The 19017-nt window shown below is 39.4% G+C and overlaps 3 protein-coding genes across 6 annotated transcripts; 1 reads left to right on the top strand and 2 right to left on the bottom strand.

The window, feature by feature from the left end:
- Nucleotides 1–133: 133 nt before the first annotated feature.
- LOC116327596 (tripartite motif-containing protein 16-like) lies at nt 134–3297 on the bottom strand. Its single transcript, XM_039615190.1, has 7 exons — nt 3198–3297; nt 2374–2982; nt 2070–2165; nt 1520–1753; nt 1281–1437; nt 1126–1170; nt 134–1023 (listed from the first exon to the last, which is right to left on the bottom strand). The coding sequence occupies exons 2-7, from the start codon at nt 2953–2955 to the stop codon at nt 503–505; spliced, it is 1635 nt and encodes a 544-aa protein (XP_039471124.1). The 5' UTR covers nt 2956–2982; nt 3198–3297; the 3' UTR covers nt 134–502.
- A 35-nt stretch (nt 3298–3332) lies between these two features.
- tmem17 (transmembrane protein 17) lies at nt 3333–6081 on the top strand. Its single transcript, XM_031749219.2, has 5 exons — nt 3333–3530; nt 3692–3795; nt 5172–5285; nt 5401–5544; nt 5627–6081. The coding sequence occupies exons 1-5, from the start codon at nt 3416–3418 to the stop codon at nt 5702–5704; spliced, it is 555 nt and encodes a 184-aa protein (XP_031605079.2). The 5' UTR covers nt 3333–3415; the 3' UTR covers nt 5705–6081.
- Nucleotides 6082–6225: 144 nt separating this feature from the next.
- agbl2 (ATP/GTP binding protein-like 2) lies at nt 6226–18465 on the bottom strand. 4 transcript variants are annotated; one of them, XM_031749214.2, is made up of 23 exons: nt 18306–18465; nt 18103–18153; nt 15059–15188; nt 14640–14807; nt 14404–14511; nt 14070–14220; nt 13712–13967; nt 13114–13515; nt 10932–11074; nt 10530–10689; nt 10217–10343; nt 10029–10129; nt 9769–9863; nt 9583–9658; nt 9375–9470; nt 7931–8011; nt 7753–7809; nt 7495–7570; nt 7254–7406; nt 7111–7141; nt 6823–7031; nt 6582–6705; nt 6226–6465 (listed from the first exon to the last, which is right to left on the bottom strand). In XM_031749214.2, exons 1-23 carry the CDS (start codon nt 18351–18353, stop codon nt 6249–6251), a joined length of 3060 nt encoding a protein of 1019 aa, XP_031605074.2. In that variant the 5' UTR covers nt 18354–18465; the 3' UTR covers nt 6226–6248. The 4 variants fall into 4 exon arrangements, 3 of the variants coding, with proteins under 3 accessions (XP_031605074.2, XP_031605075.2, XP_031605076.2); XM_031749215.2 differs by having other exon boundaries at nt 9399–9470; XM_031749216.2 differs by having other exon boundaries at nt 10530–10597; nt 10932–11013; nt 18306–18464.
- Nucleotides 18466–19017: the final 552 nt, after the last annotated feature.

Raw genomic sequence — 19017 nt, 5'->3', positions numbered from 1 at the left:
GGAGTCAAACTCGGGACCCTCTTCCTGTAAGGCAACAGTGCTAACCACCATGCACCATAAAAATAATAATAACAGCATCTTAAAATGCAACTGTATGGATCTGTATTTGCAAGATTACACTTAGAAATGAGTCTTTTGAGATGAAAAATTCCACTTTTTATTGACATAATTAAACAGTCACATAATAACTGAGAATTTAAGAATTCTCAGTGTTTCTATAGAGAATTTTCTGTATGTTTATGTATCTGCACCCTCTTGAACACTGTATACACTTGAAGACACCAGACCTCTGTGCACAAACACACTTGCCAAATAAATTCAGTTCAGCAAATGTTAGCCTAATGTCTTTAGTCTCACAAACAAAAATTGTTTTAAACAAGAAAGCTTTAGCTATAATGAGCAAGAGTCAACGGACTGTATTATTATACTGAAGAGTACTTTGGGAATACTGATAAACGTGTACTGATACACCTGATGTAATTCTGGTGCGTCTGATGTCCCTTTAGTCTGGTGTGATTATCCTAACTGAGGCTCCTCTGGAGACCATGAAGCCAGGGTACAGAGGCTGGGAGAATGTGGTCTGAACTCTGTGAACGAGCACCATTTGACCAGAATCAGACACGCTGTAGAAGGACAGGCTCCCTCCCTTGTGGTTCAAATACACTCCCACTGTAGAGGAACCGGGGATGGATATTCTAGTTTTGACTTCATTGTGCCAAAAAGCGCAACAGGAACTAGAAAGAGAAATGCACCAGGACTGGTCGGTGTAGCCAAAGCCACTTTCTTCCAGCTCTGTTCCTTTATAGCACAGGGCTACCTCCACCCGTGGCCCCTTCCATTCAACCTCCCAGTAGCAAACACCAGATAAACCCTCAGTGCACAACACTTGATCATATTTGGTAAATCTATCTGGGTGGTAAGGGTACCTCTGGGGGTTTTTAACCCAGGTTACTTTGGTGTTTCCATCAGAGAGCAACAGGTTTTCAAATGCTGTGTTGGGATCCAATGCTATGCAGCAGGAATCTGAAAAGTACAATGTCAGGAAATATTAAATACTCAGTGAAATCAAAGGAACGTAAAGCACAGAAACTGAATAAAAATATGTACACTAAACAAATGACTCACACATGGAAAACTCCTCTCTTGTCTTGGGATCAGGATCAACTTGAACTAAAAGTACAAAACATGATATTATTGAAAGTAGCACTTCCTGTTCTATTCAATTAAAAATGATTAGCATGATTTTACTAAGCATTATTTTAGCTAACTTCTCATCTTACTTGTCTCAGATATTTGTGCAATGCACTTGGCCACGCTTTCCATTTTGTCTCTCAAGTCAGAAATAGCTTTTGTGACAAAGTCGAAAGGTGTGTGCAGTTGGAGGTTCACATCAGAAGACACATCAGGTTCTGTAGAGTCAAAAATGGTCTGGCAGTGCTGTAAACATGCAAAACAATAAAGACATCATTAACTGCTGTCCTGCACACTATATGATCCACGTATTTGACTGTTTGCGTACCTGCAGGAAATTAATGTGATCCTCAGTGAGCGACAGCTGCTTCAGCTGGTCCTCTTGCTTCCTCAGCTCACTGATTTCCTTCTCCAGCCGATCCACAAGCTCCTCAGTGCGACTCAACGCGGCCTTCTCCTGATCTCTGATCAGATCGTTCACGGCACAGCGCCTTTTGTCTGCCTTCAGAACAATCTCAGCATAGGCTTTCTCATTTTGAGCAACTGCTGCACCACTTGAAGCCTGAGCAGTAAAAAATTCCATTTAACATCTCACAGTTGTTGGTTTAAGGGCTTCATTTAATTAATTTCATTTAATTTCTAGACAACCTCATAATTTTATCTTGTTAAGAATTTACATGACGTTTTGGAAGTAGCAAATTTATTCTTGATTACACTTTTTTTCCTTTGAGGTAACAAAAAACCTTTTACCACCACAATCTACTCTATTTTTTCACAAGAATAGGACAAGAGGACATAAAGGAACAATGCTGGTTACTTTGCAGAAACAGATTTTTAAGGAAAACTTTACATTACATAACACAGATTCAAAACTTCACCTTCAGTCCTTTAGTTTTCTGTCTTAGTTGCCGGAGCTGCTTCTCTTTTTCTTGAATGCCTTGCTGGATTCTTTGTTTCTTCTTTCCAAATTGTTTCTAAAAGTTCAATCATTACAAAATTGTCAAAGTTTAAGACTTTGGAATTTATAAATTACAGAAATACAGCTGCATATAAAAAGTCCCTTAAAACCCTATGACTGCTGTAACAGAAGCTCTAGCAGTAACTTTATATTGAAATTTGGTTTCCAAACTGATATTCACAGCAGCATGGATGATGGTTGGAAGTCTACAACTATATTGTTACCTGCTTCTCTTTTCTCTCTGCTGCAGCCGAGACAGTGTCGTGACCTTTATGTTCGTCCATCACACAAAGCAGACAAATGCACTGCCCATCACTGCGACAGTAGACTTCGAGTAGCTTGTCATGCTTGGAGCAGATCTTCTCTTGTATGGAAGCTGACACTTCGACCAACTTGTGCCTCTTAAATGCAGCAGACTTATAGTGAGGTTGCAAGTGAGTGGCACAGTAAGATGCCAGACATACCAGGCAAGACTTAACAGCTTTCAGCTTCCTCACAGTGCAGAAATCACACTCCACATCCCCTGGTCCAGCTTCATCCTTCACTCGCATGTTGGTTTGTGCTCTCACAGACATTTTTACCATCAAATCAACCAGCACTGTGTTTTTCTTGAGGACGGGTCTTGGGTTGAAAGTGTGTCTGCACTGTGGGCAGCTGTAAATACCGCTCTGATCCTCCTGGTCGAAGCAGCCATTTATACAGTCCATACAGTAGCTGTGGCCACAGTGAAGAGTCACAGGGTTCTTCAAAACATCCAGGCATATGGAGCAGGAGAAGGAATGTAGTACTTCACAGCTCTCGGCCATCTTCGTTCCACAGATCTGTAACTTTCACTTTCAATGGAAACAAAAGTGCAAGTGATTTAATAGTCTGTCCTAACACGTCCAAAAATCTAAAGCTAATGTAGCTCCACATATAAATCTGCAGAGTTACTTTTTGATTATTTTTTTTTGTTTGTCTTTTTTAAAATGTTAGACATTTTTTTCTCAAATATAAAGTTCATTATTAAATATTTATTTACAAATAATTTATTTACTTACTTACTTACCACTGTAATATATTAATATATTGTAGGTAGATGCGCTATTTAATAAAAGCACTAAGAAGAAAGGTCTCTGGTTAAATACAAAGAACATATTCCATGCGAGATTTAAACACGGAACGCGAGATTTCCCTGGTAGCCATGGAAACGACAACGGCGTTCAGTTTCTCAGTGAGGAAGAGGCGGAGTGATTTTCCTCTTGTGATGTTTTTATTTAGCGGACCATGGAGCTCCCGGAGACACTTAGAAAACATTTAGAAGACTTTTCTCGCAACGTTTTGTTTGACCAGAGTCGGACGGAGTCTTCCTCTAAAGACCGCGACGCGTTTTTGGCACACGGTGAATGCAGCTAACGTTACTGATGAATTAGCATTGGTGTTAGCACTGATGTAGCTGCACTAATGGCTGTTGTTGACTCAAACTAAGCTTTCCAGTAGTTTATTTGCATTTAGGTTGCTTATTCGGTTCGTGCATGTTCTGCTGTTTGTATTTGTTTTCAGACAATCGAGTTCTTTCAAGCCTCCAGCTCCAGATGTCTCTGTACTTTAACATGTGGTTCTTCCCCTGGTGGTGGATCAGTGAAACTGTAATGCTGCAGCTCAAGGTATTATGTCAACATAATTCTGGTTTACAGTCTTGACTCTTTACACTCTTATTTAAACTGTTTTGCACCTTTCTGTGGTATGCTTGATTTCAGCGTCAGGGGTCCTCCCTGTAAAGGTCGCCAGTCTGTCACAGGACTAACACAGAAAGACAGACAACCATTCACACCTACAGTCGATTTAGATTCAATAAATGACCTAACCTCACTAACTGCATGTGTTTTGACTGTTGGTAGTACCCAAAGAGAGCCCAAACAAACACATGCAAACATGCAAAGTCCACACAGGACCTTCTTCCTGTGAACCACCAATGCTAACTACTCTACCATCTGCTGCTTAGTTTCCTGGCCATGGATCCAAAATGTGAATTTGATGATCACCAGGCTACTTAGTTACTACTTTTTCCCTTGTGACATGGTGCTCCATCCTGTCATGTTGGAAACTCCACAGGTGCCTGTAGGTCTCCCAAGTTAATATGTTGAATGTCTTCTGCAACCTACCCTGTGCCCGAGGTTCTAAATTAAAGCCCCTAAGTTACACAAATGTTTGTGGGATACAATGAAAGTGGGCACAAATTAAAGGGAATGAAGCTGCAGTAAATCCTGGAAAACCTTCAACTGGGTGCTTAGATGTTTTTTTTAGTGTTTTTTGCTAATTATTTGTGAGCACCACATGAAACATGTAGCTCACCACTGAAACATAAATAGTTACTGGACAAAATAGCAACTGAAATAACAGTAAATACCAATTTTAAAGGTTAACAGGACAAAAAGGAGAATACATGGTAGCAAGAAGACTATTATGTATAAAAATGACAAACTTTGGCTTCCTTTTATACTCAGTGTAGTTATTTAGCAAAAAGTTAAATAACTACACTGAGTTAAAAAAGATAAATAACTACAGTTAAAAATATGTTAAATGTGCCACATGTTCAACAAAAACATAGCCTTTGTCCCAGTTTGTTAGGAAACTGAAATCTTACCAATAAAAACATTCCAAAATACACAAGTAGTTATGAAGAGGAGCAGAAAAAAATCACATCATACGTTTAAAATGAGCAAGGATATGGAAGAATGAACAAGATTTAAGATTTGAGACACATCTGGCACTTTGTGATGCAAAATTTTTATATTTCAGTTGCTTTAAAGTCAACACATAAATATTTTTTGAGTGTTTTCAGTCTGAGATAAAATGCCAAAACAGTAATATCTGGCTTTTTTGATACTTATTACTTTAAAAAAGTAAATCTGAATACACAACAGGAAATTTGCATAAGTTTATCACAGAGTGAGGCATTTTTAAAATAACCACTACAAAGTGGATACAAGTTTTAGTGTTAGACTATAAACTGTGTTGTTTGGCTTGTTATTTCCACCAGTATCCTGCTTTGTCAGACTACTACAAAATCATCCTTGTGACTATTCTTATCCTGATGACGCTGATCGAGGCTATTCGACTCTACCTTGGTTATGCCGGGAACTTGCAGCAAAAGGTGCATTTATACATTCACATATGAAATATGAATTTATTTGTGTAATTATATGTAAAGAAACCCAGTGAGTGGATGGCAGAGATGGAAACTCGTCAAATAACTATGTTTGTTGAAGGTCCCAGAGCTGGCTGGATTTTGGCTCTTGAGCGTCCTGCTGCAGTTTCCATTAATCCTGTTTCAGCTGTTTAATGAAGCCATCCTTGTTCAGCCCCTGGAGAGAGGTGTTCACATCGTACTTGCCTTATTCATACTCACACAGGTACAGTAAGTTGCACTGTCAACATTTTCTGAATTTTATAACTACATTTAATAACACTTATTTTATCCCTGAATGCTCCCAGGCCATTTCTGGTTTTGTTGCGCTCCGCGACATGGTCAGACACACAGAAAGCCAATTTCATCTGCGACAGTTTGACTAACTTCTGAAACTCTGACGTCCCTCACACATCTGGACACATCTGGGCAAAACTTTTGCTCACATCTCCAGGGTCACAGGCTGACAACAAGAAACTGTCACATTTTGTCTTAGACATGCTACATGGGGTAGCTGCTACTCAAGATCCTTTATTGAAAAGAGAATTTTTAACATATATTTTTTGTATTTTATTATCATTTATTTTATTAATATGTTTTCACATTTTGCATTAAAAAAAACACGAATATGATGTGAATCCTTTGTCGTTTGTTAGAAAGATCTAAAGATAAAGATTTTTCAGCCATAAATCAGGTCTTTATCAGGGCCATTAATATTAAGCAAAAAAGAAAAAAAAAAGTGATTAAATTCAGAGTCAATTTATTTATTTCATGTTTAATAAGAGGCATTTTAAACTATTTCTGGATTTTTCCCTTCCCTCTGATCCATACTGAGTAATTTTTTCTATGGTTTCTTTTGTAAACAACTGTTGAAGTAAAAAAAAAAACAACTTCCATCACTGACCAATGAATAAATTAAGTGTGTATTTCTCAGATTAGAGGTTTTGGCTTGTGTAAGGCTGATTGTGATGTCCTTTTGACCATTACTTCTTGTGGAGTCACAGTTGTATGGCTTTCTTCTCCAAAGCGATAGAGCCTAATGTCCTTAGCCTGAAGCACGCTGACTGTGTCACTCTGTGGACGTGGAAGTTGCTCTCTCATGGGGGATGAAGGTAAAATACCCCCGTGTCTTTTGTCGTTGCTTTTTCTGAGGAAATTGAAAAAGGAGAGACCAGGGTTTAAATGAACAATGCTTGTATTATTATCATACTATTTAACAGAAATAATAAATCACAGAATTAAGAGGATAATAGAGAAGTTCACCTTATTTTTGTTAGGTCCCTCAGCACAGGCACAAAAAATCTGCATGAATTGGGTTCCTTCAGGGAGGTGTCATGAGTATGAGCTTTCAGGTTCTGAACACCATGTCTGAACAGTGATGAATCCACTGAATAAAGTCAAAGTAAAGTAAGTAACAGTGGAGCTATTTCATGAAAATTTATCACAACAATAACTAACTACAAACTGACTAGTCATTATTAATATAACAAATGTGCAACCCAACCTTCTGAGGAATTGTCTTCCCTTTTATACCATTTGGTCTTGGTCATTTCTGTGCGTGAGGTCCCTTTTGCATCAACGTAATGTGAGAGCCATGAAGACCTGTCTCTAAAAATGTGCTGGCCACTGAATTTGTTGGTGTTGAAACTTGTCAGTAGATGCCTTCTTGGAATAATTTCTGGAGACATATTCACATAGGTGAATTTGGGAGATCTGTCACAAAAGAGACACAACGTTTCTCAATCTTTAGTTCTGTTTAATGATAAAGATATAATAAGATTGTGAGGTTTACCCGTGGGCTGGTGTAAGCAAAGGTGGCAGCCCTGAAAGGGGAAGACAAGTTTCACTACAGAGGAGCGACAATTTGATACAAACTTGAATTCACTGACTTTTTAAATTCAGTTCCACCTAAAAGAAGTGTACAGACAGACAAACCTTTGTAGAATTTGTAGGGGGTAAAAGACTGGCGGTGGCAGTGATGTTGATGCTGGCTGGACTTTATGATTTTTGATGACGGTGGAATGAGAGCCCTGAGGTTCAGCGGGGGAGAGGAGTGTCCCGGCTGTCCTGTCTCCATGTCCGGATCACCTGTAAAGTAAGTCAAGCAAGCGCTCCACATTAGTTTGGAAATAGTTTGACCTTTACCTGCAGACTGAATCTCCAAAATAAACCTTACCTTTGTGGGGTGAAGCACCGGTGTATTTGCTGTGAAGTGGGCATGGTTCTGGACTGTGACGTAGATCTGAGTTTTCCTGATGGACAAATTTGAAATTAAAGATTATGTTCTGCTCCAGGTATTACAAGACATCTGCAGATTCTCACTCTGTGAATTATTAGTGTTTACTAAGCCAGGTTTATGGTTGATGCATAAAGCTTCAAATGAATGGCCTTCATATGATCACCTTTACATGCTCGCAGCCCTGCCACGCCTCACCTGACTGACCTCACCATGGTGAGTGATTGTAGGACCTTTTCTCATCAGGCTGTTTACCTTAACAAAGGAGGAAACAGTAAGGATCAGTAAATGTCTTCATCTGTTTACCAGCCTCAATATTGTAGTGTAGCTGGTATTACTGTGAAGACCGCAAACACGTTTGGATGCTGTTTCATACGTGAGGTTTCTTCCTGTGGCGTTCAGCAGGCCTCTTTTGGACGCTCTCTTTGATCGTTTTGTCAGGGGCCCCGTCAGACTCCTGCAAAGATCATCAGTATTGTTTACAGCAGTGATTCCCAAAGTGTTGGAATCCTTTACATTTTAAATTAAACAGAATAAGATGCACTTTTACTGGACAATATCCTTTGGGATTGGTTCCAAAATCAAACAGAATTTTCTATTGAAATTTCCTTTGGTATCCAAAAGAACTTTTAATAAGGGTTTTGCAATTTGGCTTAAAATTTTAATGAAATAGTTACAATTTAAAAAGAAACTGGAGTAAAGAAACAAAGTTTCTAAGGGATTAAAATTTACTTACTATTATTCTTTTGACCCAATTTTGACCCTAAAATTGTCCAATAGCCTGTAATTAATAGGAAATAATTTTTTGATGTGTGATGATCAGAGCTATAACTAAATATCTGAGTTGGCTGCAGAAGGTTTTCAAGATTTCATATTTGGCCCATGTGACATTTCTAGTACATAAAACACTTAGGTCAGGAGACTTTTTCTGACTGTATTTACAATATAAATAATGAAAATTCAAATCTTAAATTGACTTTGACTTTTATTTCAGACTATATGAACCCAAGATATTTCCTCTTTTGTTTGATCATTTCATTTGTTATATACATCCAGTCCTGCATTTCAGGCCTGCATCACATTTTTAAAACAAGTTGGGATAAGGGTAAATGTGGGCTAATAACGTTGCAATAATTGCAATAATTAAATAATGATGTGAAATGAGATAGGTGATGTCAATGGGTGACTGTAATCATGATTTTGGTATAAAAGCAGAATCCATGAACTCCAAAGATGAGCACAGAATCGCCATGTAAAAATTAAAGAATTGTTTAAAAACAATTGCATGTTTCTCCCTCTACAGTGCATAAAACCATGAAATGGTTCAAGGAATCTGCAGAAATGCCAGTCTGTAAAAAGCAAGACCAGAAAAAATGAAATATTTTGAGTTCATAATGGTTAAAATCAAACAAAAGTCAAGGTGAACTTAAGAATCACCAACTTCTTTTATTTAAGATCAGGCTGATTTAATGGTAATGGCCTGTGTTTGTATAGTGTGTTACTTAGTCCCTAAGGACCCCAAAGTGCTTTACACTACATTCAGTCATTCACACACACAGGTGATGGCAAGCAACATTGTAGCCACAGCTGCCCTGGGGCGCACTGACAGAGGCGACGCTGCCGGACACTGGCGCCACCGGGGCCTCTGACCACCACCAGTAGGCAAACATGGGGTTAGTATCTTGCCCAAAGATATTTGGCATGCAGCCAGGAGGCAGCCTGGGATCGAACCACCAACCTTCTGATTAGTGGCTGACCTGACCTGCTCTGCCACCTGAGCTACAGCCACCCCAAAGACTTTTCGTGCTGCTTTTCAGGACCTTTTGCTGTGTTTTGTTCTTTACTCTGTTCGGTCGTCGTCTGTTCCTCTCTTTACGACTCCTGAAGTGTTTCTTTTTTTTCGTCACTGGAGTTTGCTGTGACAGAAAACAGAAGCATGTTGTAAACTAACAGAACATACGACTTAAAACTGATTACTACAGTCAAACAGGTGCTGGAGGCTTCAGTGTATTATGGTAGTCAGTTTACCGCTGTATATGTTTCTGGCTGGTTCAGCAAATTAAGTGGGAGTCCTTCTGAATCTGAACTATCTGAGCCACTTGTGCTGTGAGAGCAAAAGAAAAATGTTTACATTCAGGCTAATTCAGAAAATATTCTCCCAATCTCACATTGCCCAAGTGTGGTTAGTATGGATAAAAATACATTTTATATCACCTGGTTTCGAGGTCAGAGCTGTTGCCCAAATCTTTGCCCAGTCTTTCTCTGAACTCCTTTTCTAGCAATGCCAATTCTGCCAGACAGTAAGTGATCTCAAATAAAAAGCACAGACAAAATTAAAATAATTGCATACGTATACAGTCACTATATCAAAACACAAGTATCCAGGATTATTATTATTAACGGTCATACAATAGCAACCAGACTGAGTTGGAGCTTACTATAGTATATGTTTTTATATTTGCTTAATCTCTCACCTTTATTGGATCAGGGTCACAATAGTCCAGGAGGGTGTCACACAGGTGAAAACCCAGGGACTTCAAGTCTTGAATAGTAAAATGTGTTCCTCTCCTGTCGCCTAAGAGTTCAGCAAATTATAAATCTTCTTACTTGATATGTGCAAGCTTACAAAACACATGCACATCTTCAGAAAGTTTTTACTCACCCAGAGTGGAGCCTCCAAAGGTGGCCTCCATGGTGTAGCTGTTTTTGATGCCAAGTCTCCACATGACGATTCGTCCTGTGCCCTCTTTGCTCTTCTGCACCCGGAATTTACAGCTATTAAAGGAGAACTAAGAAAAGAACAGTGTATATGAAATATCAAGAGTTTGATAGGTAGTAAACTTGAAGTTTAAATACTGGTGAGTGACAAACAGGTGGGTAAGGTAAGGCCCATACAACATCAGTAAAAAATGTAAAACTTTAATCTTAAGAGTCAGCAACACTGTTTGGAAGCCCTCAGGCAAAATACACTTTACCTTATTGCTAGCATTCTTGCTCATCATTAGTGGAAAGACTCTCTCGTGAAGTTTCAGTGTAGTGTCACCTTTGTTTTTGCAGCCATACATAAAGACATTGTTTTTTCGGCTGTGGCCATGAAAATCACAGTAAAGAACTACATCTCTTTCAGCCAGTAATCTGAGGAAAATGCGGTGTGGCAGAGATTTCAATTAAGAAACAAATTCGGTCAACATTCACAATCAAAAAAAAGAAAAAAGAATTAAAAAAAATTGTGCATGCACTGGCTGTTTGGTAATCATCATATTTGAAACGTATTGGAAAGCCTGAGGCAGTTCAAAGGAGAAATAGCTTGAGTTTGATGAAGCAACTCTAAACACAGTCTAAAATGATCTTTTTTTAGCATTTTTATCAAGTCTCACTTTTCCACCATGTTTCGGGTGTGCCACACAGAAGGAAAGGAATCTCTGAGCAGTGTCCTGTAGTTTCTGTTGAGGTCCCTGCCTGCAAGAGAGCAGCGGTAGTTACCCACCACAACACCATCTGGGTTCAACATTGGGACCACCTGCAGCACCAAAGAGGAGCAAACAAAAATTAGCTTAATTGCCATAATTAAAACTAGAAAAAAACAGCGATCTGTAACAATACGTTTAAAAAAAATAAGTGTATTATAAAAAAATATGTGTATTATATTCAGTGTTGGGTAAGTTACTTTAAATTAGTAACTTAGTTACATTACTAGTTACTTCTCTAAAAAGTAACTCAGTTACTTCAAGTTACTCGTTACTTTCAAAGTAACTAGTTACTAGGAAAGTAACTTTGGTTTTACTCAGAATTCTCTTGTTAATGTGTTGCTTCCATAACTGGATACCCAGCCAGATTGCCAGTCTTCTAGCTTGCTTACTTGCCACAAGTGCACTGTGCCACCTACCAATAGAAAGGAAAAAATAATGTGCACATTTCCACGACGAGAAATCACGCCTGGACCGTCGTTGACCCGCCGCCATGATTCTAGCCTGCTTTTTACATCCAACACAAAAACTGCAGTCGTGGTGCTTTTGATTGTACTCAGAACTTGGAAATTCTGCCTTCTGAATAGGAAGATGTAGGTAACACCAGACTGCAGATGAGCTGCATACAGAGCTGGACTGGGCATTTTGACTAGAGACCGGCCCACCATTATAGGAAAAATCATAAAGCCTTTGAATGAAAATAAACACTGTTGTGACAGTGATGTACACTGTTCTGATGGTATATATGTATCAATCTATCAATTGTTTGTTGTAAGACTCAGATAATTATTTTTTTTAAAGCGAGACATTTTAAATGAGAATAATAAAGAAAAGTATTTCCTTGTCCCCCCCTTTCCTGTTAATGCCCTACCTGCCCCCTGGCAAAACTTTGCTAGATCCGCCCCTGCACAGTTACCAGCTGTCAGCTACTTAGAAAAGGATCCTGGTGTTATTTGTCTCTCAGAAACAGTTCATAACTTCCCTTCAACTCATCCATGTCACCTAAAAGGTAAACCTGTTTCTCCATCAGCTGTTCAGCTCTGATGATTCAGTAAGGACATCTCCTGGTTTCATCTTCATGTTTCCTCTCACCAGATAACCAAACCGATATCATGACCAGCAGCTTTACAGCTGTGGCTCCAGCAAACATCAGCTGATACTAGCAATTAATATTAAATAAATTCTAACAACAGCTGATCAAGCTTAAACGTGCTGCTGTTGTTTAACGCGACATCCGCTGGTTTCCTCTTTCTGGCGCAAAGTGGGCGATAAATAAACAAGAGAGAAAAGCCGATCAGCTGATCATTGATCAGTTTCGTGGATTGAAGTAGAAACGGGAGAGGAGAGAATGAGAGAAGAAGAGGCAGCTGTGCAGCTTCAGCTTTGTGTCTTTTTCATTGTAGCTGAAGTCCGGGACAAACTGTTCCTTTTCACCTCAGTACGAAACGCGAAATATTTTCTCTGAATACCAGACGATTCTGTTTTTACGGGACGGTTGGCAACTAATAATTAACCGTATGAACAAAATAAAGTTCAACATCAGTAACATAGCACCCACACAGCTGTATAGAAACTCCGTCATGCTAGCTAGCACGCAGTATGCGAAAATGTCAGCATACCGAAAATAAACTCCACCTAAACTTGGTTTATATCTGACCCAGATAGACTGCAGGTCATAACTTCTTACCTGAAGTTCAGTTCACCTGACACGCGGACCCGGCCGCTTCGGGTCTCTCCTCTTGCCTCCCTTTTCCTTCATCCACCTGCTGGCTTCCACCACTTGCTAATGTTATTGAATCTGTGGAAGCCCGTGATAGCCACCACATTTAAGTAACGAGTAACGAGCCTATCTAAATCCCAGTAACGAGTAGCGCGTTCCTGGTTTTGGCATAATAACTAGTTACCGTGCTCGTTACCACAATAATAACGTCGTTACTGTAACGCGTTACTTAATAACGCGTTAGTCCCAACACTGTATAAATTATATTAAATTGATTGTTATCTTCTTTCATAAACAAAAAACAAACAAACAAATTTGCAATGTATTTCAGTACGGATTAACATATTAAGCCAGAATAGAGACAACAGGCACCTTAAAAACAAAAGTGTCCCTGAGAAGCTGAGCATCATCTGAGTCACCAAGGAGAAAGTTCAGGAATCCCTCCATTATCCAGGATGCGTTGGATTCTCCTGGGTGCACTCTGGCTGTCACCACCACAGCCTTCTTGGTCTTGTCGTCCATTCTGTTAGAGTCCTGGGGTGTTATTGTTATCACATACACAGCGTTTCCAGCAAGACTTTGGCACAGGACCCGTACTTTGCAGTATGACCTAACTGTAGGGTTGGAAGTAATACGGCTAAGGTAGCGCTGCAGGCGTGAATAGGTGTAGGGGTAGCAGTGGGCCAGGTAGCAGGTGTCTGAATCATAAGGGAACTGGAGAGTCCAGGAGAGTGAGTAAAGGGTGATACCATCGCTGTTGTTGTCCTTTGTATTCTAAATGACACAGAGAAAATATGCTTTTAAAAACAATTCTGTCAACAGTCAGACTTTCAATTCAGGTTTTAGTCTTTGACAGATTACCTCTACACTCTGTTCATACATTTAATTCTCAGCTAATGTTCAAAGGGAGAAAGAGATTGGTTCTGGGAAATAAGGTATCATAGTTAAACTTATTCCAGATGCCACTTACCTGACTGCAGTTCCGGTAGTATTTGATATTTGAACCTGCGCGTTGCCATCCAACACCATTCTCTTCAGCATCCCTCTCAGAGTAGAGGAGTGGTTTCATACCCTGTGAATACAGACTGCTCCTCTTCATCAAGTTGATGATAGTGAAGCGGTAGGTGACTCCAGCTTTCATGTTCCTGACTCTGAAGTAAAACCACTGCGTGTGCTTTGTGGTGTACATGTCTGTGCACAGGGTCAGCTCATAGTCATAGGCACCCCTGAACAGGCAAGAAAATATGAGCAGAGATCCAAACTGAACCTAACATTACTCCAAAAGTGAAAATATACGACTGAAAAGAACAATAAACCTGCAGACTCACACTTGGACGGCCTTCTGAAGGTTCCCACTCTCAAACCGTGACTCAAACTCGAGGGTCAGCTCTGACTGACTGACATCATAAAAAGTGGCTCGCTTAATGGGCTCCCTGCTTCCTCCAATACGAGAGTAGGTGAAATAGGGGTGCTTAGCGGCTTTAAAGGGTCAGAAGAACAAAAAAAAAAAAAGAAACACTAAATTTATAGAAAGATTTAAGATGCACTGAATTTGCATTGTTTTTTCAGAGAATAGTGACAGTATACACTATATAACTTAAAGTACATATGAAATAACCTGGAAGTGCAACATAAATCCCAATGATGACAGTTAAGAGTTACCATGGTCAATGCAGAATACCACCTTCCCCCTCTCCTCTCCGACTGGCATGGGTGTCCTCTCATATCCTGTGCACTGATAGAAGGGCTCTGGCTCTGGTGGGTCCCACTCTAGAAGATACACTCGCGTTAAACAAGGGAATGCCAAATTTGTGTTCAACATATTGTTGGTATGGTTTTTGTTCTTACCACTAAAAAAAACCCAGTGACATCAAAGTTTTATTGGAATGAAGCATTACCTATGTGATGGATAATGTCGCCGATGACCTCACACTCTATTGGCCAGCGGATGCCGCATGAGAAGTTGACCAGTTCTGGTGGTGGCCTGAGACTTATAACAGGTCGTCCACCACTGATGGTAACGAGTAGCTGCGTGGTCTTCAGCTTCTGACTTAGGTCTCTACATACTGAGTGGGAACATCGTGCTCTTTGTTTATACATTCTTTAGCATGTATGCCCACTTGCCTCGTGGGGTTTTTGCTGACAAATGCAGTTATCTCATTTATAAAACAGCGCTTGTTAAATATATAATGATGTAAAACTGAAATGAGATGACCATGCTTGCTTTTCAAAAGTTCATTACATTCACACTCATGTATCAGCAACATTTAGGCTACATACATGTTATACAATAACACCCTTTATGAAAACAGCTTACACTGCTTCATCTTTGTCAGTTCCCCATCGTGTTCATCTGTGCGAGAGTAACTGGTGTCTGCTGTGTCCAGCTGGTGGGCAGTTCTGCAATTCCTAACAGCAGAGCTGACCATGGTTGATGTTTTCTCTGCCTAGTCAGAAAAATATAAGTAATCAGTGCTGGATCAAATTTTCACCAATAAACATATATAGCTTAGCACCTGTACCAATACTGGTTTGTTAACAAAACAATATAAAATAAAAAAATTTCAACATCTTTAAGTGGATGTTTTCACAGTTATGCTGTTTTCAGGTCTTTCCGTCTGACTATTAGCTGTTACATATATACAGTTAAGTCCAGAAGTTTACATACACTCATCACTGGAATGAATGTCATGGGATTTTTAGGCTTTTAATAATTTCTTTGAACAATGTTTTTTTGTGTGTTTGGGATCATTGTTCTTTTGGAAAGGCTCATTGTGTTTCAAATGTCTAGCTGTTGTTTTGAGCTGAAGAATTTGGAGGTAGTCGTCCTTATTTCACCCACTTTGAAATATATTGAATATATACCAGTACCACCAGAGATGGGCAGTAACGCGTTACTGCGTAATAGTAAGGGAGTACTATTGCGAAAACGTTAATTAGCATGACTTTCACGTAGGAACGCTGCGTTATGCGTTACTAAAACCGTGATTTTTGTGCGACAGCTGGTGACAGAGACGTTCGTGACAACAGCTGTCTGCAGATCAACAATGGATAATATATAGTGCGGGACAGATGTAGCATGCAGCTAAAGCGTGGAAGTACTGACCTTATTTTGAGTTTGATTCCATCTGAACATTAGTGTCCGTTGTGCGTGGGAAGAAAACTTCCTGTCCTGCAAGCACCGATGACTGTTTGTCTTTTCACAGAGAAACTCGCGGATTCTTCCACTGACCGCTGCAGCACACCTGCACCAGGGTAAACCTATACCCCAGTCCTGCTTTATAGGTGAAAATAGAGGAACAGGACCGCTAGTCTTTGATTTTATTTATTTTCTGCTGTGGATCATCTATTTGAAAGAGTGAGTGTAAACAAAAAAATATTTTATTTTATGTGCTGGAATGCAGAAAATAGGTTTAAATGTTAAACAAATTTCTTCCAGTCAGAGAATGTTGCATATAATTTAATTTTGCTTGATGCATAAAGTTAAAAGATTAAAACTAATAAAACAAGTTTTAAAAAAGACTTTTCCATTTGATTACATTTTGTATGATGAATTATGCAAAAAAAGTAGAATTGGGCTGAAAGATCTATCGCTTTATCACCTATTCAGGTTGTAAATCGTTTTTAAAAAGTAACTAAGTAACTAAGTAATTAATTACTTTTGAAAATCAGTAATATAACGGGTAAAATAACGGGATTACTTTTGGGGGGAAGTAATCAGTAATTAGTAACTGATTACTTTTTTCAAGTAACTTGACCAACACTGAGTACCACTGGCAGCAAAACGGCAGCAAAACAGCCCCAAAGCATGACGCTAGGAATATGAGGAACACCATGTGCGACAGCTGGTACAGAGGGCTTAAGTTTGAAAGTTTCACTCCAAATATATACTCGCCATTGTGACTAAATAGCTAACACTTTGTCTTGTCTGAACATAAAACTTTAGATTTCCTGTCCTGAGGATGACTGTTTGGGTCTTTTTCCACACCTTGGGAAAGTGGTGACACATCAGCATAATTTGAACTTATGTACAACTGTTTATGTTAAAGTGTGTATGTATACTTTCTAGTGGTGCAACGGATCAAAAATCTCACGGTTCGGATCGGATCACGGTTTTAAGTCACGGATCGGATCAATTTTCGGATCAGCAAAAAGAAAAAAATTTCCCATTTACTTATTTACTTAAAGTACCCTGTTAAAAACATTCAACTCAAGACTCATTTCAGCGCAATTATATAAAAACAAATTATGGTATAATATAGGGCTTTGTATCACCACTCAATTCAATTCAATTCAATTTTATTTATAAAGCGTCAAATCACAACAACAGTCGCCTCAAGGCGCTTTATATTGTAAGGTAGACCCTACAATAATACTGCTCACTCCGCTGTGATATAATGAGCGGTCACGGTCACGTAGCTTTCCGTGTCGTTGGAGGTCTACCCATTTTAGTTGGGCAACAGAAGATGCCTGTGACAGTTCAGCCATAACTTTAAACTTTCCTGCTCATACCTTGAACGATCTTGCCACTAAAGTGGACGCGCAACGGGATAGAAAATCTCAAGCACGTTCATCATAGTTTAAACCCTTGTTTTGCACAATAATATGGCCTCCCGTCTGCAGCTAAACACCCCAAAAGCTTTTGTAATAGCTTTAAAAGGTCGGATTGGGCATCAAAGGGCTGCATTAAATACCCGCAAACTCCTCTGCTCCTTTTTGGTATTTGACCATCGCTTGACAGACTGACCACGCGCACCATTTTTTTTATCTTCGGATAAACGTGCTGAACTGGAGTGGGATCGGGATTTCAAATGAAAGCAACAGATCAAATTCAGCTGATACCCCCCATTTTCCTACAAAGAGACACAACAGGATCTGATCTGATACAGGATCTTCCACCATTGGTATTCCGGGACAAATCACTGCAATACTTTCAATGACAAAAATGTGTTTTGCCTGTGTGTGCAACCTGTATCAGAAAAATATGACCAAAAGACAAAAACTGTTATTTTGTACATTTCAGTAGTGGTTTCTCACGTCGTTTTAATTCCAGAGGGAATTTCCGTTCTTTTGGGTTTTCATATAGTTCATCTTTAATTGATTTTTAGATTGGATTGGATCTTTACAGTTTAGTTTGAATATCAAGACCCCGCCCACTCTTTTTTTCCCTTTCTTTCATTTTTCAAAAAGGGTTAGACCTGGCTTTAGTGTAAAAAAGATCTACCAAATCAAACACGTACAACTAACTCCCCGCTCTGGCAACCCCGTGTGGATGAGGGCGCAGCCCAACGTAGCTTTAGCAGAGCTCTGCTTTAGTAAACTAAAATAACATTTAACTCAAACAAGGAAACTCCAAATTACCTGTGTAGGTTTGAGTGTGGAATCTCTCACGGGGATCTTAACCTGGCATTCCTGCATGAACATAGCAAGTTAAAACCATTTTCACTACATTTTCGAGCGTGTAACGCCACTACTATCGTTAGCATACATTCTTTTCGCAGCTTGCTAACATTTCTGACCGTGCTAGAGCTTTCTACGTTTATCACGCTCTGGTGGCCACTTACCTCGCTCATATTTGATTGTACTACGTGCCTCCGGAGAAATATAAGCATACGTTTTAGAGGTAAGTAAGACTACACTGAACGATCTTTCTCGGGGGACCTGACTTTACTAAGCAACCAAAAGCCACAACACCGGAGTTGCCATGGAAACAGGTAACTTATTGAAAAAATCTAGGAAATGCGCGAGGATGATGACGATAAAAAAAATACTTTGCGTAAAATATTACATTTCCAAAATAATTTTATAGTTACAAATAATAACAATATAACACTAATAGTAACATTATTATAAGAGTAATAATAACATTACATGGCAGTACGGTGACTAGATTACCCTCTTTATACGGGACTGCACAGCATTTTTAGTCTTTGCCCCGTCTCACATTTCGGGTGGACTTTTCAATAGTCTGGCTTTTATCCATTGTCTATTGTGGTATATTGTAATAAGCAGCAGTTATTACTACCTCCCACCCATAGGTGGCGCTGGTGTATTGTATGTGTTTGGGTTTTCGAGTGTTGGTAGTAAAAGTTCGGACCTCCACCATTGCCTCGTCTCAGTCCTCTGTGCTTTATCAAAAGTTGGCCTTGGCCGCAACCCACGTTAAACTGGCAGTTGGAGCAACACTGCATAAAGCCACAACAGTCTATGAAGGGAAGGCTTTTTATTAGCCTATAATGCCATACTCACCAGGAAAAGTAAAAAGTCACCAAAAAG

The sequence above is a fragment of the Oreochromis aureus genome, linkage group 7 (assembly GCF_013358895.1).
Source record: "Oreochromis aureus strain Israel breed Guangdong linkage group 7, ZZ_aureus, whole genome shotgun sequence".
Lineage (NCBI taxonomy): Eukaryota > Metazoa > Chordata > Actinopteri > Cichliformes > Cichlidae > Oreochromis > Oreochromis aureus.
This window is presented reverse-complemented; position numbering and strand designations above follow the sequence as displayed.